We start from the raw sequence: 22,628 nt of genomic DNA, 5'->3' as shown, positions 1-22,628 counted from the left end.
TGCTGCTTGTGAATGGGAGGGGGAGCTGGGGGGGGCTTTGGGGTTCTAACGTTTAACTGTCATTCACTCTCTGGGGCACTCCTCTGTTTTCGTGGATGGTTGCGAAGAAAAATAATTGCAGGATGTGTATTGTATACATTTCTCGCCATTAAATGTACCTGTTGAACCTACAATTAATTTACTTTGAACTTCAAAAATCAGAGGTGCTGAGGGGCCTGAGTGCATTAGTGCAGGATTTCTAAAGGTTAGCTTGCAGATTGAGTCCAGTGGTGAGGAAGGCAAATGCAACGTTAGCATTCATTTCCAGCAGACTAGCATATAAAAGCGAGGATGTAATACTGAGGCTCTATCAGGCATTGGTCAAACCACTCTTGGAGTATTGAGAGCCTGTGGGTCCGTTATCTGGGAAAGGATGTGCTGGCATTGAAGAGGGTCCAGAGGAGGTTCACTACAACGATCACAGGTGTGAAAGGGTTAATGCACGAGCAGTATCTGATGGTTCTGGGCGTGTACTCACTGGAATTTAGAAGGAGGAGGGGAGATCTCATTGAAACCTGAACATTTAAAGGTCAGAGGGTGGTGAATCTGTGGAATTCCACAACCACTGAGTATTTTTACAGCAGACGTTTATAGGTTCTTGATTGGTCAGGCTGTCAATGATTACAGGAGAACGAGGTGGAGAAGGAAAATTAAACAACCGTGATGGAATGCCGGAGCAGACTCGGTGGGCTAAATGGCCTAATTCTCCACCCTACAGGGGGTGAGGAGTGAGGACAATGATTATGGCCCTTACTACCCCCCCCCCCACCTGATTTATAAAAATCAGTGTCCTGGGGCAAACTCCTGCAATTTGACGCAATGATTCTTGGGGATATTGGGGTCCACGTTCATAGATCGCTCACAGTTGCTGCGCAAGTTGAGAGGTGATTAAGGTGGTGTATGCTCATTAGACCACAAGACATAAGAATACAGTTAGTCCATTCAGCCCATCGAGTCTTCGCTACCATTATGGTTTATTTATTAGCCCTTTCAACTCATTAGTTGGGGGGATTGATTTCAACAGCTGTGAGGTAACGCTGCAAAGGTGGACGGGTAGGTTTGTAAGTTTGCAGATGACGTAATTTTTGGGGGTGTTACAGCTGGATGCAGGGCTGGGCTGAGAAGTGGCAGATGCAGTTCAATCCGGAACAGTGTGAAGTGATTCACTTCGGAAGGTCAAACTTGAAGGTGGAATACAGGGATAATGGAAGGATTCTTAACAGTGTGAAGGAACAGAGGGTTCTGGAGGGTCCACATATATACAGCAGGTCCCTTACAGTTGCTGTGTAAAGGTGCTTTCGTCGTCATTAATTGTGGGATTGAGTTTCAGAGTCACGAGGCTAAAAATCCCTGCCTAGACCACACTTGAAATATTGTGTTCAGCTCTGTTCACCTTATCATAGGAAGGATATCGAAGCTTTAGAGAGGGTGCAGGGTGATTTTCCAGGATGCTGCCTGGATGGGAGAGCATGTCTCAGGAGGTTAGGTTGAGCAAGCTAGGGCTTTTCTCTTTGCAGCAAAGGAGAAGGAGAGGTGACTTAATAGAGCCACCCACACAAAATGCTGGAGGAACTCAGCAGGCCAGGCAGCATCTATGGAAAAGAGTACAGTCAACGCTTTGGGCCGAGTCCCTTCATCGGGAACAATGGAGCTGTAGAAGATTACACGAGGCACAGTTAGGACCTTTCTTCGCAGGGGGAGAAATGAAAAGACATAAATTTCAAGTGTTTGGAGGAAAATATAGGGGGCTGAGGTCAGAGGTAAGTTTAGTTTATTCTACACACAGAGAGTGGTAAGTGCATGGAACACACTGCTGGGGATGGTGATAGAGGCAGATATATTAGGGACACTTAAGGGACTCTTAGTTAGGCATGTGGGTGAAGGAATTATGGAGGGAAGAATTATATTGATCTTGGCATGGGTTAAAAAGTCAGCAGAATATGGAGACTTCAGGGCCTGCACTGTTCCAGTGGTCTATGATTTGGGAAGCAATGAGGATGTGCTGCCCTCTGGAGGTTCAACAGGGTAACTGACCTGCATCCCATTCCCAACCAACCTGACTCTTCCCACCACGTGTGTCTTCCAGTAAGATAGTGGAGGGCTTGGTCACAGTGGCTTCTTTGGGGGTGGGGGGGGGGGGGTCGACCAAAGGAATCATTGTCTTTGTGCAATGTACTTTTTACGATTGCAAGACCCTGCTGGACTTCAAGAACTTAAAGTACCGCAGGTCTGCCCCATCAGCAAGTGGTCCGTTGGCAGGGAAACGGAGGGAGCTGACTTGGGGCGGCTGTGCTGCTGCCTGGGTCAGACAGGCGAGGGAGGAGTCGGTGTGCGAAGGAGGTGTGCAGTCTGACAGCGGGTGACCATCATAGTCGCTTTTCTTGTGATCACAACACCCTGTTGGATATTGCTAATGTGGAATGCTGCAAGTCCGATTCACTGATTTATTGGTGTATCGCAGGGGGGGGGGAGGGGGGGGGAAGCTGCGTAGCCTTGGTCATAGCAAAGACTAGGCCTCAAGCCGTGGCATCGCCTGTTTACAGCCATCCAGGAGACAGGTGCTGAGTCTGTGCATTCCATTGGGGTCTGTGTTGCCCCCAAGTGTTCACTCGACAGAAGACAAGCTGTAATTAGGAAGATTATACAGTTTAATATGTGGCCAAGGAGTTGGTGTAGGAGGGAGGGGATAAGAGTTTTGGATCACTGGGCTCTCGTCCAGGGAAGGTGGGACCTGTACAGAAGGGACGGTTTACACCCGAACCGGAGGGGGACTGATATTCTAGTGGGAAGGTTTGTTAATGTTGCATGGTGGGGTTTAAACTAGAGTGGCAGGGGTGCGGGAACCAGAGTGCCAGAACAGTTAGTGGAGAGGCTGTGGAGGCAGATGTTAGTTAGACATCAAGCAAACTTGGGAATCAAAAGGTTAAGCATGGTGCGACTAGTCCCTGAGCTGCGTATACTTCAATGCAAGAAGTATCGTAGGAAAGGCAGACGATAGTGCTGAAGATGAGGTAGCTGGTTTGCAAACGGAGGCAATGTGTAGTGAGGAGAGGCTGTTGATAGGGCAAAATTGCAGTCAACAGGGTGAATTGCAATGTAAAAGGTGGATAGAATCAAAAAGGGATAATGCAGGACTGAAGGTGTTTTGTTTGAATGTGTGCAGCATACGGAATAAAGTAGATGAGCTTGCAGCACAGTTGCAGATTGGCAGGTATGATGTTGTAGGCATCACCGAACCTTAATGTCCAAGGGTACACAGTGTATCGAAAGGATAGGCAGGAAGGCAGAGGGGGCGGTGTTGCTCTGTTGGTAAAAGATGAAGTCAAATCACTAGAAAGAGGTGGCACAGAGTCAGAAGGTGTTGAGTCATTGTGGTAGTAGAGCTAACGAATTGTGAGGGTAAAAAGACACTGATGAGAGTTGTATACAGACCCCCAAACAGTAGTATGGATGTGGTCTACAAACTACAACAGGAGATAGAAAATGCATGTCAAAAGGGCAATGTTACAATAGTCAAGGGGGTTTTTAATATGCAGGCAGATTGGGAAAATCAGGCTGGTGCTGGATTCCAAAAGGGGTGAGTCTCTAGATGCCTACGAGATGGCTTTTTAAGAGTAGCTCATAGTTGAGCCCACTAGGAAATCCGTTATTCTGAATTAGGTGGTGTGCAATGAACCAGAATTGATCGGAGAGCTTAAGATAAAAGGACCCTTAGGGGAAAGTGATCATAATATGATAGAATTCACCCTGAATTTTGAGGAATAGATAAAGTCAGTATTACAGTGAAGTAAAGGAAATTACAGAGGCATGAGAGAGGGGCTGGCCAAATTGATTGGAAAAGAACACTGGCAGGGATGATGGCAGAGCAGCAATGGCTAGAAATTCTGATAGCAACTCGGAAGGCACAAGATATATACATCAAAAATAATCTTCCCAACAACTGAGGTCAGACTAACTGGACTATAGTTTCCTTTCTTCTGCCTCTCTCCCTTCTTGAAGGGAGAAAGAGGAAGAAGTATTCTAAAGGCAAGATAACACAACCATGGCTAACAAGAGAGGTCGAGGCCAACAAAAACCCAAAGAGAGGGCTTATAATAGAGCAAAAATTAGGGGAAGTTAGAGGATTTGGAAGCTTTTAAAAACCAACAGAAGGCAACTAAAAAAGTCATTAAGGGAGTAAAGATAGAATATGGAACTAAGCTATCCAATAATATTAAAGAGGACACCAACAATTTCTTCAAATACATAAAGGGTAAAAGAGAGGTGAGAGTGGATATCAGACACTGGAAAACAATGCTGGTGATGTAGAAGTGGGGGACAAGGAAATGGCAGCCAAGCTGAGCAAGTATTTTGCATCAGTCTTCATTGTGGAGGACACTAGCAGTGTGGTGGAAGTTCTAGGTGACAGGGTTCATGTAGTGTGTGGTTACCATCACTAAAGAGAAGGTTCTTGAGAACCTGAAGACAAACAAATCACCTGGAACAAATGACGTACACCCAAAAGTTCTGAAAGAGCTGGCTGAAGAGATTGAAGAGGCATTGGTAATGATCCTTCAAGAATCACTAGATTCTGGAATGGTTCTGGAAGACCGGAAAATTGCAAATGTCACTCCACCCTTCAAGAAGGGCGAGAGGCAGAAGAAAGGAAACTATAGGCCACTTAGTCTGACCTCAGTCGCTGGGGAGATTATGAAGGATGAGGTCTCAGTGTACTTGGAGGCACATGATAAAATAGGTCATAGTCAGCATGGTTTCCTCAAGGGAAAATCTTGCCTGACAAATCTGTTGGAATTCTTTGAAGAAATAGCAAGCAAGATAGACAAAGGAGAATCGGATGATGTTGTGTACTTTGGATTTTCAGAAGGTCTTTAACGAGGTGCCACACATGAGGGGGCTCAACAAGCTACGAGCCCATGGTATGACAGGAAAGATTCTAGCATGGATAAAGCAGTGGCTGACCAGCAAGAGGCAGAGAGTGGGAATAAAGGGAGCCTTTTCTAGTGGTCCACAGGAGTCTGTGGTGGGACCAATTCTTTTTATATTACATGTCAATGATTTGGATGATGGAATTGATGGCTTTGTTGCAAAGTTTGCAGATGATATGAAGATAGGTGGAGGGGCAGGTAGTTTGGAGGAAGTAGAGAGGCTACAGGAGACCTCAGACAGATTAGGAGAACGGGCAAAGAAGTGGCAGACAGAATAGTGTCGGGAAGTGTACGGTCATGCACTTTGGTAGAAGAAATGAAAGGGTTGACTATTTCTAAATGGAGAAAAAATATAAAAGACTGAGGCGCAAAGGGACTTGGCGGTCCTTGTGTAGAATTCCATAAAGGTTAATCTGCAGGTTGAGTCTGTGGTGAGGAAGGTAAATGCAATGTTAGCTTTCATTTTAAAAGAACTAGAATATAAAAGCAAGGATATAGTGTTGAGACTATAAAGCACTGGTGAGGCCTCGCTTGGAGTATTGGGAACAGTTTTGGGCCCTTAGAAAGATGTGCAGAAACTGGAGAGGGTTAAAAGGAGGTTCATGAAAATGGTTCCAAAATGACTGAATAGCTTGTCATGGCTCTTGGCCAGTACTCCACTAGAATTCAGGAGAATGAGGGGTGACTTAATAGAAATCGATTAAATGATGAAAGTCCTCGATAGAGTGAATGTGGAGAGGATGTTTCCTCTGGCGGGAGAGTCTAAGACCAGAGGACTCAGCCTCAGAACAGAGGGGCGCCCTTTGAGAACGGCGATGAGAAGGAACTTCTTTAGCCAGACAGTGGTGAATCTGTGGAATTCTTTGCCACAGGCAGCTGTGGAGACCACGTCTTTGCGATTCTCGATTGGTCAGGACATGAAGGGATGTGGGGAGAAGGCAGGAGACTGGGGCTGAGAGGAAAATTGGTGCAGTCATGACTGCATGGTGGACAGACTCAATGGGCCAAATGGCCTATTTCTGCTCTTATATCTTATAGTCTTATTATGCTCAACCGCAGATTGCTGCACCACTCCTGGACTAAGGCTCTTGGACTATATTTTTTGTGCCACTGTATTTTACTGATAATGTTACATGTGCTTGCTATCTTGTATGAGGTATGTGTGCCTTGTTCTATGTGTGACTGTTGGTATTGTGGTTTGCACCTTGGCCCAGAGTAAAACTCTTTCATTTGGTGGTATTGATGGGTATTCATGTACGTTTGACAATTAAACAAACTTAAACACACACAGAAAGCTGGAGGAACTCGGTGGACGAGGAGGGAAACAGACAGTTGATATTTCAGGTCAAGACCCTTCATCTGGACTGGAAAGAGAGAGGAGAGATAGCCACTTTAAAAAGGTTCGGGCAAAGGTTGGAGCAAGAGCCGGCGGTGGTAGTTTGATCCAGGTGGGAGGGTGGGGGGGGAGGTGATAGGCAGCTAAGGTGTGGGGGGGGGGGGAATGATGTTAGAAGTTGGGAAGTGAGAGATGGAGGGGACAACGAAAGAGGGCTGGGGGGCATCACATAAGCTGATGCTGAGAGTATGTGGTGTATGTGTATGAGAGGGGGACAGTGACGGAGATAAGGGTGGGGTAGGGAGTGTGTGAGTGTGAGAGAGAGGGGTCAGTAACAGAGATAAGGGTGGGGTAGGGAGTGTGTGAGTGTGAGAGAGAGGGGTCAGTAACAGAGATAAGGGTGTGGTAGGGAGTGTGAGTGAGAGAGAGGGGACAGTAACAGAGATAAGGGTGGGGTAGGGAGTGTGTGAGTATGAGAGAGAGGGGGACAGTAACAGAGATAAGGGTGGGGTAGGGAGTGTGTGAGTGTGAGAGAGAGGGGTCAGTAACAGAGATAAGGGTGGGGTTGGAAGTGTGTGAGTGTGAGAGAGAGGGTTCAGTAACAGAGATAAGGGTGGGGTAGGGAGTGTGTGAGTGTGAGAGAGAGGGGTCAGTAACAGAGATAAGGGTGGGGTAGGGAGTGTGTGAGTGTGAGAGAGAGGGGACAGTAACAGAGATAAGGGTGGGGTAGGGAGTGTGTGGGTGTGAGAGAGAGGGGTCAGTAACAGAGATAAGGGTGGGGTAGGGAGTGTGTGAGTGTGAGAGAGAGGGGTCAGTAACAGAGATAAGGGTGGGGTAGGGAGTGTGTGAGTGTGAGAGAGGGAGGACAGTAACAGAGATAAGGGTGGGGTCAGAAGTGTGTGAGTGTGAGAGAGAGGGGGACAGTGACAGAGATAAGGGTGGGGTTGGAAGTGTGTGAGTGTGAGAGAGAGGGGTCAGTAACATAGATAAGGGTGGGGTTGGAAGTGTGTGAGTGTGAGAGAGAGGGGTCAGTAACAGAGATAAGGGTGGGGTAGGGAGTGTGTGAGTGTGAGAGAGGGAGGACAGTAACAGAGATAAGGGTGGGGTCAGAAGTGTGTGAGTGTGAGAGAGAGGGGGACAGTGACAGAGATAAGGGTGGGGTTGGAAGTGTGTGAGTGTGAGAGAGAGGGGTCAGTAACATAGATAAGGGTGGGGTTGGAAGTGTGTGAGTGTGAGAGAGAGGGGACAGTAACAGAGATAAGGGTGGGGTAGGGAGTGTGTGAGTGTGAGAGAGAGGGGTCAGTAACAGAGATAAGGGTGGGGTAGGGAGTGTGTGAGTGTGAGAGAGGGAGGACAGTAACAGAGATAAGGGTGGGGTCAGAAGTGTGTGAGTGTGAGAGAGAGGGGTCAGTAACAGAGATAAGGGTGGGGTAGGGAGTGTGTGAGTGTGAGAGAGGGAGGACAGTAACAGAGATAAGGGTGGGGTCAGAAGTGTGTGAGTGTGAGAGAGAGGGGGACAGTGACAGAGATAAGGGTGGGGTTGGAAGTGTGTGAGTGTGAGAGAGAGGGGACAGTAACAGAGATAAGGGTGGGGTAGGGAGTGTGTGAGTGTGAGAGAGAGGGGTCAGTAACAGAGATAAGGGTGGGGTTGGAAGTGTGTGAGTGTGAGAGAGAGGGGGACAGTGACAGAGATAAGGGTGGGGTTGGAAGTGTGTGAGTGTGAGAGAGAGGGGTCAGTAACAGAGATAAGGGTGGAGTTGGAAGTGTGTGAGTGTGAGAGAGAGGGGGACAGTGACAGAGATAAGGGTGGGGTTGGAAGTGTGTGAGTGTGAGAGAGAGGGTGACAGTGACAGAGATAAGGGTGGGGTTGGAAGTGTGTGAGTGTGAGAGAGAGGGGTCAGTAACAGAGATAAGGGTGGGGTAGGGAGTGTGTGAGTGTGAGAGAGAGGGGACAGGGACAGTAACAGAGATAAGGGTGGGGTAGGGAGTGTGTGAGTGTGAGAGAGAGGGGTCAGTAACAGAAATAAGGGTGGGGTAGGGAGTGTGTGAGTGTGAGAGAGAGGGGTCAGTAAGAGAGATAAGGGTGGGGTAGTGAGTGTGTGAGTGTGAGAGAGAGAGGGGTCAGTAACAGAGATAAGGGTGGAGTTGGAAGTGTGTGAGTGTGAGAGAGAGGGGTCAGTAACAGAGATAAGGGTGGGGTTGGAAGTGTGTGAGTGTGAGAGAGAGGGGTCAGTAAGAGAGATAAGGGTGGGGTAGGGAGTGTGTGAGTATGAGAGAGAGGGGTCAATAACAGAGATAAGGGTGGGGTTGGAAGTGTGTGAGTGTGAGAGAGAGGGGACAGTGATGGAGATAAGGGTGGGGTAGGGAGTGTGTGAGTGTGAGAGAGAGGGGTCAGTAAGAGAGATAAGGGTGGGGTAGGGAGTGTGTGAGTGTGAGAGAGAGAGGGGTCAGTAACAGAGATAAGGGTGGGGTAGGGAGTGTGTGAGTGTGAGAGAGAGGGGTCAGTAACAGAGATAAGGGTGGGGTAGGGAGTGTGTGAGTATGAGAGAGAGGGGACAGTAACAGAGATAAGGGTGGGGTAGGGAGTGTGTGAGTGTGAGAGAGAGGGGTCAGTAACAGAGATAAGGGTGGGGTTGGAAGTGTGTGAGTGTGAGAGAGAGGGGTCAGTAACAGAGATAAGGGTGGAGTTGGAAGTGTGTGAGTGTGAGAGAGAGGGGACAGGGACAGTAACAGAGATAAGGGTGGGGTAGGGAGTGTGTGAGTGTGAGAGAGAGGGGTCAGTAACATAGATAAGGGTGGAGTTGGAAGTGTGTGAGTGTGAGAGAGAGGGGTCAGTAACAGAGATAAGGGTGGGGTAGGGAGTGTGTGAGTATGAGAGAGAGGGGTCAGTAACAGAGATAAGGGTGGGGTTGGAAGTGTGTGAGTGTGAGAGAGAGGGGACAGTGATGGAGATAAGGGTGGGGTAGGGAGTGTGTGAGTGTGAGAGAGAGGGGTCAGTAACAGAGATAAGGGTGGGGTAGGGAGTGTGTGAGTGTGAGAGAGAGGGATCAGTAACAGAGATAAGGGTGGGGTCAGAAGTGTGTGAGTGTGAGAGAGGGGGACAGTAACAGAGATAAGGGTGGGGTAGGGAGTGTGTGAGTGTGAGAGAGGGAGGACAGTAACAGAGATAAGGGTGGGGTAGGGAGTGTGTGAGTGTGAGAGAGAGGGGACAGTAACAGAGATAAGGGTGGGGTAGGGAGTGTGTGAGTGTGAGAGAGAGGGGACAGTAATAGAGATAAGGGTGGGGTAGGGAGTGTGTGAGTGTGAGAGAGAGGGGTCAGTAACAGAGATAAGGGTGGGGTAGGGAGTGTGTGAGTGTGAGAGAGAGGGGGACAGTGACGGAGATAAGGGTGGGGTAGGGAGTGTGTGAGTGAGAGAGAGAGGACAGTAACAGAGATAAGGGTGGGGTAGGGAGTGTGCGAGTGTGAGAGAGAGGGGACAGTAACAGAGATAAGGGTGGGGTAGGGAGTGAGTGAGCGTGAGAGAGAGAGGACAGTAACAGAGATAAGGGTGGGGTAGGGAGTGTGCGAGTGTGAGAGAGAGGGGACAGTAACAGAGATAAGGGTGGGATAGGGAGTGTGTGAGTGTGAGAGAGGGAGGACAGTAACAGAGATAAGGGTGGGGTAGGGAGTGTGTGAGTGTGAGAGAGAGGGGACAGTAACAGAGATAAGGGTGGGGTAGGGAGTGTGCGAGTGTGAGAGAGAGGGGACAGTAACAGAGATAAGGGTGGGGTAGGGAGTGAGTGAGCGTGAGAGAGAGGGGACAGTAACATAGATAAGGGTGGGGTTGGAAGTGTGTGAGTGTGAGAGAGAGGGGTCAGTAAGAGAGATAAGGGTGGGGTAGGGAGTGTGTGAGTGTGAGAGAGAGGGGTCAGTAACAGAGATAAGGGTGGGGTAGGGAGTGTGTGAGTATGAGAGAGAGGGGACAGTAACAGAGATAAGGGTGGGGTAGGGAGTGTGTGAGTGTGAGAGAGAGGGGTCAGTAACAGAGATAAGGGTGGGGTTGGAAGTGTGTGAGTGTGAGAGAGAGGGGTCAGTAACAGAGATAAGGGTGGAGTTGGAAGTGTGTGAGTGTGAGAGAGAGGGGACAGGGACAGTAACAGAGATAAGGGTGGGGTAGGGAGTGTGTGAGTGTGAGAGAGAGGGGTCAGTAACATAGATAAGGGTGGAGTTGGAAGTGTGTGAGTGTGAGAGAGAGGGGTCAGTAACAGAGATAAGGGTGGGGTAGGGAGTGTGTGAGTGTGAGAGAGAGGGGTCAGTAACAGAGATAAGGGTGGGGTTGGAAGTGTGTGAGTGAGAGAGAGAGGGGGACAGTGACAGAGATAAGGGTGGGGTTGGAAGTGTGTGAGTGTGAGAGAGAGGGGTCAGTAAGAGAGATAACGGTGGGGTCGGAAGTGTGTGAGTGTGGGGGGGGAAACAGGAGCAGAGATGAGGGTGGGATGGGAAGTGTGTGAGTGTGTCTGCGGTGCACAGGTATTGTATGAGAAAGGGTGAGACATGAATGGGAGAAGGGTAAGGTGGTGAGGGCACAAAAGGGGGAAAGCATAGGCCAATTATCGTGTGCACAAGTCAGGAAATTCGTGTTCATGTGCACGCTTACTGCCAAGACACAGGTCAGGACGGATCTGAAGGGGCTGCAAATTCTAAAAATACCTTTGGGGATGATTCAGAGCAAGAGAACATCGTACCTTAAAACACTGGGACGAGCGAGAACCAGTTTAAACCAAGGTGAGTTGTGACCCGATGGACCGGTGAGACAGACTGTCCATTCCTACAATGGCTGGCCACTCTGCTGGTGAATCTGAGGTCAAGGTTCAAATTGGACACCCCAGAAAACGAGGAGGGTAAAGGGAGCTTGGAACATGGAAGCTGAGTTCAAAGTGTTTCTCGAACAGACGCGGCAGCAGGAGCTGCAATTTACTAACATCTGATGAGAAAAATGTACTGCAAAAGGCTGTAACCTGCAATGCTGGATTTCTGAAATAAAAATCAATATATACCAGAAGTATTCAACAGGTCATACATCATCTGTAGAGACAGAATCAACCTTTTGGACTGATGATGCTTCATCAAATTAGTCATACAGCATAGAAAAAGGCCCTTTGGCCTAACCGTTCCACACCAACCAAAATACCTAACCAAGCTATTCCCATTAGAACAGAGATGAGGAGGAATTTCTTAAGCCAGTGAGTTCAAGATCTGGAGAATTCACTGCCACAGGCGGCTGTGGAGGCCAAATCGTTGTGTATACTTAATGTGGAGGTTGGTAGGTTCTTGATTAAGGGTGCCAAATGTTGCAAGGAGAAGGCAGAAGATTGGGGCTGAGAGGGAAAATGGATCAGCCACAATGAAATGGTGGAACAGACTCGATGGGCTGAATGGCCTAATTCTGCTCCTTCAGTACTGTGCAATAGTCTTAGGGACATGTTTAAAAAATTACGTAAGACAATGAGGCTTTCAAAAATAATGAAATTAAAAGTTCCTGTTCCTAAATACGAAAAAAAGACTATAAGTACAATAAACAGTAAAAAATCTAAATCAAATCAATATTTGCTGTGACCACTTTTTGCCCTTAAAACTGCATCAATTCCTTTAAAACTGCATCAATTCTCTTAGGTACTCTGTTGTGAAGTTTTATAAGAACATCAGCTGGCATCTTGGAGAACTTGCCGCAGTTCTGCAGACTTTGGCTCTCGGTAATTCCCGACAGCATCGATGATGTTGAGATCAGGCTCTGAGGAGGCCATACCATCTGTTGCAGAACTCCCTGTTCTTCTTTCTGCTGAAGTTAGTTCTTTATGACCTTGGCCGTGTATTTGGGGGAAGAATGAAGTTGGGACCGTCAGATGCATTCCTGTTCGTATTACATGATGAATGAAAATCTGCTTGTACTTCTCAGCTTTGAGGATTCCATTAATTCTGACCAGATCACCAACTCCATTTGCAGAAATGCAGCCCAAATCCGCAGGGAACCTCTGTCGTGCTTCACTGTTGGCTGCAGACACTTATCTGGGTAGCACTCTCCAGCTGTGGACAAACTGCCTCCTGTTCGAGCCAAAAATTTCAAATTTCAACGTCAGTCCAGAGCACTTGTTGCTATTGTTCATTACCCAGTCCTTGTGAGTTTGTGTGTGGGTGAGTCTACTGGCTTTGTTTCCAATTTGAAAAAATGGATTATTGGCAGCAACTCTTCCATGAAGACCACTTCTGACAAAACTTCTCTGGACTGTGGGGGTGAGAGCGGAGGTGTATTGGGTTCCAGTGGTTTCTGTGAGTTCAGAATTCATAGAAGTGCTGGATTTAGACCATAAGACATGGGAGCAAAATTAGGCCATTTGGCCCATCGAGTCTGATCCACCATTCAATCATGGTTGATCCTTTTCTCCCCTTCTTAGTCTCATTCCTCGGTCTTCTCCCCATAACCTTTGATGCCATGTTCAATCAAGAACCTATCAATCTCTGCCTTAAACACACCCAACGACCTGGCCTCCACAGCTGCATGTGGTAATGAATTCCACAAATTCACCACCATCTGGATAAAGAAATTTCTCCACAAATCTGTTTTAAATGGACGCCCCTCTAGCCTGAGGATGTGCCCTCTTGTCCTAGACTCCTCCACCATGGGAAACATCTTTTCCATATCTACTCTGTTTAAGCCTTTCAACATTTGTAAGGTTTCAATGAGATCCCCCCTCATCCTTCTAAATTCCAGCAAGTACAGACCCAGAGCCATCAAACGTTCCTCGTATGATAACCCTTTCATTCCTGGAATCATCCCTGTGAACCTCCTCTGAACCCTCTCCAATGCCAGGACATCTCTTCTTAGATGAGGAGCCCAAAACTGTTCTGATTTAGAAGTGACGACAGTTTGACGTATCCCTCAACCGCTGTACACTGTGTCTGTGTCCGACCACTGCATTTCTGATCCTCAACCATGCCTGTTTCTTTGTGTAATTAACGCTTCTTTTAGGTATGATGGCGGGGAAAACCCAGGCATTTGAAACTGTTCCATGTAAATCAAAGGAAACACTGTAAATATGGATTTGTTCGAATTGTCCTGAATTTTTCTTTGATCTTTAGCACACAAACTGTGGACAGCACATCTTGAAACTCTTGTCTGCTGCAACATTTCTGCTTGGTAGAGACCTTGCTGATGGAGGATGACCACCTTGTGTCCTGTTGCTATGCTCACTCTTGCCGTGGTGTAAGATTTGATGATATGAAGGTTAAACCGTCGCATTTTAGTCTGGTTGCCCTTCACCCAGTGAGATTCCATCTACACCCATTTCTGTTTCAGTTAAATCAGTTTAGTCCGTTCAATTCGTGTCATTGATCATTAACACCTGTTTGTTAACTTTGTTTCATCAAACACTGGGCTATATACCTACAAAGTAATCTAGTTGTTATTTGAAAAGTTGTCTGTTACACAATGTTGTTACATGCTTTTACGAAATACTAAAACTTATCTGTAACAAGAAACACGGTAGAATCAACAATTGACTACACCCAACTGGAAGGACAAACAACCAGAGTGCAAAAGACAACAAACTGTGCAAATACAGGAAAAGTAATAAATAAGCAAGCTATAAATATCTAGAACATGAGATGAAGAGTCCTTGAAAATGAGTCTATAGGTTGTGAGAATGGATCAGTGATGGGTGAGTGAAGCTGAGAGAAGTTATTCCCTTTGGTTCAAGAGCCTGATGGTTGAGGGGTAATAACTGTTCCTGAATCTGGTGGTGAGCGTACCTTCTTCCTCAAACTAGCCGCAAGAAGACAGCATAGCAGGGTGGTGTGGGGTCCTCGACGATGGACCTGTGACAGCGCTCCATCTGGATGTACTCAGTGACAGAGTGGGCTTTACCCATGATGGACTAGGCCATATCCACTACTTTTTGTAAGATTTTCCATTCCGGAGCATTGGCGTTTCCGTACCAGTTCCATTTGGATTATGGTATGGTATGGTTCTATACCATAAATGTTGTCCCTCAGATTCCTTTTAAATCTTCCCCCTCACCTTAAATTTATGCCCTCTAGTTCTTGGATTCTCAACCCTGGGAAAAAGTCCATGAATTTCCTATCTATACTGCTCATGTATTAAGACTATAAAACTTTTAAATGTAGCTGAAAAACAACATATTTCATGACGTACTGCATGTCAGTGGTGATAAACACAGATCCTAGTTCCCTACCGTGTCTGCAAATAAGCCTTTTGCAAATCAAAGACCATCTCTGCCTCGCAGAGGTCTGCAATCCCCCAACAATTTAGATAACATTTATTGACTTTCTAATCCTTGCTGGAACGGCCTGTTTCACATCTGCCCACACTGCATTCCTCTTGCCAGCTCCATGCCTACACACTTAACCGGACTGGCTCAAGGTCAGCTCCAGCTCTTGCCTTCAGATGAGAGCACCGCGCAGGAGGCGAGCGGCAGATTACTGAGGCAGATTTCCATGTGATTGCCATGGTCAGAGGTCGGGGAGGGGGGGGGGGGGGGAGGTGAGCAAGGCCACAAAGGGACACGTGTCTGAAAAGACACTGCATCCTTTCACACTCGGCACTGTGAGGAATGAGGCCGTCATTAGACATTCGGCGTTGACATAAAGTACAAAGGGAGGATTTCTCCCTGGGAGCTGAGTCAAGAACCACCGATGGGGGCACGGGGCTGTGAATCACGGTGACGGGCATCACGCGCAGGGCCCTGTGACGCACTACTTCCTTCCTGCCCGCGTACCTGCGGAGGAGGGGCACGGGAGACCAGCTGCGTCAGCGCACTGCAGTCGTGCCCCAGTTCCAGAGCACTCATGGCTTAATCCTGACTCAGTTCTGAGTTAGAAGGCTGAAGGGGACCTCAGAAAGTCCGACGGAAGGCAACACACGCAGTCCCGTTTACGTCAACAGCACTAAGTTTGGATCATCAAGTTCCCAGGAGTGAACATCACCAACTGCCTGTCCTGGTCCAGCCAAGTAGACCCCACGGTCAAGAAAGCTAACTAGTACCTCTGCTTCCTCAGAAGGCTTTAAAAGGAACGTAGCCTGGTCCCTTCGATCCTCACCATTTTTATAGATGCATCGCAGCTTGGCACGGCCAGTGCTCTGCTCGAGACCACAAGAAATCGCCGAGTATTGTGTAGCACATCACAGAATCCAGCTACCCCTCCAGAGACTCTGCCTACCCCTCTCACTGCCTCCAAGGACCCTACCCACCCCAGACGTTCCCTCTTCGCCTGTCTCCCATCGGGCAAAAGTTACAAACCTCTGAAAGCGCGTACGACCAGACTCCAGACGACTGAGCAACCCCCCAAGTACAATAAGATGGGCTCTCAACTTCACAATCTACCTTGCATCTCATCGCCGACCTGCTCTGCACTTCCTCTGCAGCAGTTACACTTTATTCTGCATTCTGTTGTCGATTTCCCTTGTACCACCTCAATGCAGTGTGTTGTAAGTAAACGATAATCACAAGAGATTCTCTGCAGATGCTGGAAATCCAGAGCAACGCACACAAAGTGCTGGTGGAACTCTGCAGGTCTCACCACACTCTGAGTGAAGTTCCCTCTCAGGTTCCTCCTAAATATTTCACCTTTCAACCTTAACCCATGACCTCTAGTTCTAATCTTAACCAACCTTGGCAGAAAAGAAGTGGAAAAAAGCCTGCTTGCACTTACCCTATCTATACCCTTCATAATTTTGTGTACATCTATCAAATCTTCCCTCATTCTCCCATGCACTAGGGAATAAAGTCCTAACCTGTTAAACCTTTCCCTATAACTCAGGTTAGGTCCTCAAGTCCGAGCAACATCCTTGTAAATTTTCTCTGTCCTCTTTCAATCTTACTGATATCTCTCCTGTAGGTAGGTGACCAGAACTGCCCATGATATTCCAAATTTGACCTCACCAACATCTTATACAAGTTTGGCATAACATCCCAACTGTGATTTATGAAGGCCCATGTGCCAAAAGCTCTCCAACCATTTCCTCTTTCACAAGATCTCAGAATCCTTTAACCAAGCTTGGGGATCGCCTGACCTGACATATCCGGGCTGGGCCCCGATGTCTGTCTAACTGGCGTGTACGTGGTTTTGCTGCGTCCACGTTGCTGTACAAAAAAGATCGCCATTATCGTTTCCGATATCCCGGCACCCCAGAGTGTTAAGTATTCAAAGCCATCTCCGCACTCACCGCGTTTGAGGGGTAGGTCCGAGGAGGATGTGGCGCGGAAGTCATCAGTGCAGACACAGAGCCTCTCACCCTGCTTGGTGTTGGGGATGCAGACAGGCTCCACGAAACTGCTGGGGAACTGACCTGTTGGTTAAAGGGGGGGGGGGGGGGGGGTTGGTAGGAAGGGGTGTGAGGGAGGTAGAGAGGGAGAGGATGTATCAGAGACATAATTAGACTGAAAGTCCCGAACCTCAGCACAGGACACGCACCATAAAAGATCCTGCAGGTGCTGGAAACCTGGGCGAGAAACACAAAATGCCGGAGAAGCTCAGGCAGCACTTATGGGGAGGAATAAACAACCAATATTTCAGGCCAAAGACTCTTCACCTTATTCTGGCTTGTAACCCCTACCTTTCCCGTCATGATGGAGGGTCTTGGCTCCAAACCCTTTCCCCTCCATAGATGCTGCCTGACCTGCTGAGTTCTTCCCTGTGTGTGCTGCACCATAACAAGTCAGGATTGAAATCAGTGTCAATGGGACAAACCTCAAGGTGAATGGTTCCCATTGAACAAGAATTGCTCTGATCACCTTCCCCTTGCTACACAGAGACAGGAGCAGATCAGCTTCCTGGTCCCAAGTGACTAGCTCAACTAAACCTGTAAGACATAGGAGCAGAATTAGGCCAATCAGCCCATCCAGTCTGCTCAAGCATCACATCTTAGCTAATTTATTACCCTTCCGAATCCCATTCTCCTGCCTTCTCCCCATAACCATTGACATCTTGACTAATGAAGGACCCATCAGCCTCCGCTTTAAATAAACTCAACGATTTGGTCTCCACAGCTGCCTGTGGCAATGAATTCCATAGACTCACCACTCTCTGGCTAAAGAACTTCCTCCTCTTCTCTGTTCTAAAGGGACATTCTTGTATTCTGAGGCTGTGCCTCCTGGTCCTCACAGATCAATGTATAAAGGGATAGGAAAGATAGGCTAGAAGTTAGTAAATGGAACCATTCTGGATGGGGATCTTGGTCAGACTGGACCAGATGGGCCAAAGGGCCCGTTTCTCTACCATTTGACTCTGTGAGCAGGTTGTAAATTTTGATGATTGACCTTCATCATGAGGGGTATAGATAAGGTAATTTTCTTCCACTGTGGTATAATGACTGTAGTGTTATACTGTTTACTTCATAATGTAATGTAAATGCACATTATTATTTCTTGATTTATTTGTGGTAATAATACCTTATGTTATGTGTGTGAGCTATATGCACCTTGGTCTGGAGGAACGTTGTTTCGTTTGGTGGTATACACGTGCATGGCTAAACGACAATAAATTAAACTTAAACTAGAGGTCATAGGTTAAGGGTGAAAGGAACATGAAGGGGAACTTTGTCACTCACAGGGTGGTGAGAGTGAGGAACGAGCTACCAGTAGAAGTGGTGGATGTGGGCTCAATTTCAAGATTTAAAAGCAAGTTTGGATATGCACATGGACAGGAGGGGTGTGGAGGGCTAAAGTGAGGGTCGATGGGACTAGGCAGAATAACAATTTGGCATGGACTAATGGGCTGAATGGCCTGTTTGGTGATGCAGTCAGTCTATGACCCAGAGTAGCAGCACCTGCTCGAGTGGCCATACGAGCTCCTGTTACTCCGTGACACAAGACCGAAGGACAGTCACGATCTACGGGTGTTGGGGGGGTGGGGAGGAGAGAAAACAGACTGGCAGTGAGGGGCAGGCTTCGATCCGAAGGTCAATGGCCTCAAAAGATGCAGATCCAGATTTATCACATGTATATCAAAACATACAGTGAAATGTATTGTTTGTGTTACCAACCAACACTACCCAAGGATGCGCTGGGGGCAGCCCACAAGTGTCACCACACATGCTGGCGCCAACACAGAACACCCACGATGTTCAGCAGGACAATACAGAACACAGCAGAATACAAGAGACCAAGTGACAAAGCAACAACGCCAAACAGGCCCTGTTCCTCCTTCAGTCTCACCCACAGATGCACATTCACAGTGCTCCAGCAGACTCGGGATTCGCAGAATGGGTAGGCACTTGGCCCCCACGCCCTCAGTGGTCTCGGAGATTCACAGACTTGGGCCTCAACTTCTGGACTTCTGATCGACCTCTGGGCTTTGACCTCATGACCTTCAACTGACCAAGCAATTCAACCCCCCCCTCCCCCCCCCCCACCTCTGCTCTGTCCCAAGTGAAGTTTCTGAGCTGGGTGACCGAGGGTGAAGAGGAGAGGCAGCAAGAACACTTACCCGTGACTCCATCTTTCTTCCCCAACAGCCAGAACTCATCAACCACGCTCAGCACCTCGATGATGTCTCCCCCAAAGATGGGCAGCTCCTCCGAGACGCTGGGGCAGAACTCGAAGATGGCGCGCACCAGGGACCCTGGCTCCATCCCCACTGAGAGAGAGAGACAGGGTGGGGGAGAGGGGGAGAGAGAGAGAGAGAGAGAGAACATGTCAAGGTTCCAGCTGGCATCACCCCGAGACATTACCCACACCCAACCCCCAACACTGCAGGGTCGGAGGCCAGTGGCATACTGAGGTTTGATCAAGGACTCACGTGGTTCCACAGTTTGATCAAGAGGATCCACCAATCAGGGAGCAGCGTGGTAGTGCAGTAGTTAGCACAATGCTATTCCAGTGCCAGGGCCTAAGGTTCAGGTCCTGCCAAGTCAATACGTTCTCCCCATGACCATGCCGAATTCCCCTGGGAGCTCTCGTCTTCTCCCGGGGAGTTAGAGCTTCCGGTTAAGTTAGAGCTTAACTGGTCACGTGGAGCTCAGGCTCACTGGACTGGAAGGACTTGTTACTGAGTTGTACTTCTAAATAAAATCAAAATGACATTCACCGGGGTAATCCTTGGTTTGAGAGGGTTGCCTCGTCAAAAGAACCCATAGAGCTGTGTTACGGAGGAGATGGCGAGATCCTCAACAGTGCTGGTGTTGAATCGTGAGGTCCAAGTTCATAGCTCCCTCAAAGTGGCTACACAACTTGATAGGGTGGCAATTAAGGTTGAATGGCATGTGTTGTTTATCAGTTGAGGAACTGAGTTCAACAGTCAAGAAGTTTTGCTACTGCTTTATAAAACCATTGATTGGCACCAGCTGCAGTGTCGCACTTAATTTGTAAGGCCCCATCAAAGCTTTGGAGAGAGTGCAGGAGAGGTTTCTGGGTTGAAATATTTCGGGTGAGAAGGGGTGAGAGAGAGAGAGAGAGATGGAAGGAGTACAGATGCTGAGACAGACGGGGAAGTAAAGGGGAGACTGGTGGTATAGAGAAGAGGAGAGGCAGGGAGGGAAAAAGAAACGGGGAGTAAATGTGTGAATGTCAGAAAGAAAATGTTGAAAGGGAGAGACATATGGAAGGGTTTAAATATGAGAATGACCATCAGGAAGGAAATTTTTCTCAGACATTCCCAGGGAGACTGTGCCAGGGTTTCCACAGGGAAGATGGGTGTGGACATTTGGACAGTGTCTGCCTCCGGATCCTCATTGTTCTGTGTGTCTCATCACCGGCTCTCAGCAGAGGGAGGCATCGTGTCCGAGAGCCGGGAGGCATCTAGTCCGAGAGCCGGGAGGCATCGTGTCCGAGAGCCGGGAGGCATCGTGTCCGAGAGCCGGGAGGCATCGTGTCCGAGAGCCGGGAGGCATCGTGTCCGAGAGCCGGGAGCAGTGCTGGTGAGGCCGAGTCTCCTTCCTGGGGATCTCGGACTGAGTGACACCAGAGCGATGGGAATGTTGGTGCAGCTGAAGGTGGAAGTCCCGGTGAGGGCACGGCCACCAAACACCACGGAACATCGTCCCTATCTTGGTGACTTGCTCTATTAGCAGTTTCATACATCAACAACCCTCCCGAACCTAGAAAACCCGGCCACCCGAGAAACTCATTCCTGTCTCACCCTGGGAAAACATTGCCAAAAATCACAAACACAAGAGATTCTGCAGATGCCGGGAATCTTGAGCAACACACCAACACACACACACACACACACACACACACACACACACACACACACACACACACACACACACACACACACACACACACACACACACACACACACACACACACACACACACACACACACACACACACACACACACACACACACACACACACACACACACACACACACACACACACACACACACACACACACACACGGAAATCAACGAGTCAGGCAGCATCGCTGAACAGGAGTGAAGAGTCAAAGTTTCAGGGAAAACCACCACCAGGGGTTCATGTCTACTGTGTGGGACAGAGGAGCACTTTGCTGGTCCTACTTCGGAAACCATATAGCTGCTTCTCCAGGGTAGTCTCCGCCAAATGTTATCCTCACTGTAACACTGATACACCCTGCACTCCTCACTGTAACACTGATACACCCTGCACTCCTCACTGTAAAACTCTGATACACCCTGCACTCCTCACTGTAACACTCTGATACACCCTGCACTCCTCACTGTAACACTGATACACCCTGCACTCCTCAGGGATAGAGGTGAATCTTAAAGGTTTTCAGCAGAGTAGCTGGTCTGAGATTTACCTACAGATTTCGGGGTGGGTCACTGACAGTGCATTCATGTGGCTCTCCTGGCTGCTCAATAAACACAAAACACACATTGTTCTTCCCTCCCGTCGAACATAGAACAGTACAGTACAGGTGCAAGCCCTTCAGCCCACAATTCTCTACCATAATAATCACCAACAGCACTAATCCCTCCTTTCTCGGCACATCCATGTACTAGACTGTTCTTGGGGTAGGGAAAACGGTCAACACAACATTGTGGGCTGAATGGCCTGCACTCTGCTCTACAGTTCTACTTAAGCAGCTCTATCACATTTGCCTGCACCACCACCCTGTGTAAATAACTTGCCCCCTCTCTCCTTAGTATCCCGAGAATTCATTAAAAGGGAAGCCAACATACAATACTTGGGAGTGGAGGAGTGACAAGGGGCGGGAATCCTAATCCAGTTTTTAGTTTTTCCATGATTCCCCTGTTGCTAAGCAACAGCAGCTTGTTTTTTCCATTCAGCTTCTAATTCAAACCACATTGACACTGGGAGTTGGCCAATATAGCATTGGGGCAGGACGAACAGTCCAGTGACTAGTTTCTGCGATCCCCCATCAGCTGGGAGGTCACTGGTGTTCCATGTCCTGCTCCAATCTCCCTTTTCTCCCCCCAACACAAAGATTAACTTTATTTGTCGCATACACATCAAAACATTCGGTGAAGTGCCTTGTTTATGTCAACGGGCAACACGGCTGAGGATGTTCCGGGAGCAAGCCATGTTTCTGGTGTCAACATAGCACGACCACAGCTTACTGACCGGCCTGCCTTTCGAATGTGGAAGGAATCTGGAGGAAATCCACAGGGTCACATGGAGAATGTGCAAACTCCTTACAGACCGCGGTGGGAATTCAATCCTAGTTACTGGCACTGTAACGTATTGCGCTAGCCGCTACATTACCGCGCCTCGCCTGCTATGCTACTGTGCCGCCAAGGAAGATGACAGGTGAGAACGAATTTCACTGTGTCAAAGTTCAAAGCAAATTTATTATCAAAGTACAAATACATCACCATTTATAACCCTGAGATCCGATTTCTTTCGGGCATTCACAGTAAATCCATTATAGAATAATAACCATAGTAGAATCAATGATAGACCGCACCAATTTAGGCATTCAACTAGGGTGCAAATACAAAAAGAAAGAAATAATATGAAATAAATAAGCAATAAATATCGAGAACATGAGATGAAGAGTCCTTGAAAGAGAGTCCGTATGTTGTAGGAACATTTCAATGATGGGGCACGTAAAGTTGAGTAAACTTATCCCCTTTGGTCAAGAGCCTGATGGTTGAGGGGTAGTAACTGTTCCTGAACCTGGGTGGCGTGAGATCTGAGGCTCCTGTACCTTCTTTCTGATGGTAGCAGGGAGAAGAGAGCATTGGGTACTGGGGTTCCTGATGATGGATGCTGCTTTCTTGCAACAGCACTTCATGTAGATATGCTGAACGGTGGGAGGGTTTTACCCGAGATGGACTGGGCCATATCCATTACTGTTTGTAGGATTTTCCGTTCAAGGGCATTG

General features: G+C 48.1%; 1 protein-coding gene across 1 annotated transcript in view; it reads right to left on the bottom strand.

The window, feature by feature from the left end:
- Window positions 1-22,628, bottom strand: part of LOC140715330 (dynamin-binding protein-like) — a 63,749-nt gene that overhangs the window by 7,691 nt on the left and 33,430 nt on the right. The window contains exons 2-3 of the mRNA XM_073027380.1: window positions 18,783-18,932; window positions 16,522-16,644 (exon numbers count right to left, since the gene is read on the bottom strand). Coding sequence (XP_072883481.1) covers window positions 16,522-16,644; window positions 18,783-18,927 — 268 coding nt within the window. The 5' untranslated portion in view covers window positions 18,928-18,932. The remainder of the gene's footprint in view (window positions 1-16,521; window positions 16,645-18,782; window positions 18,933-22,628) is intronic.

This window comes from Hemitrygon akajei, chromosome 23, assembly GCF_048418815.1.
Source record: "Hemitrygon akajei chromosome 23, sHemAka1.3, whole genome shotgun sequence".
In the NCBI taxonomy this organism is placed as follows: Eukaryota; Metazoa; Chordata; class Chondrichthyes; order Myliobatiformes; family Dasyatidae; genus Hemitrygon; species Hemitrygon akajei.
Note: the sequence above shows the minus strand (reverse complement) of the source record. Positions and strands in the feature narration are given on the sequence as shown.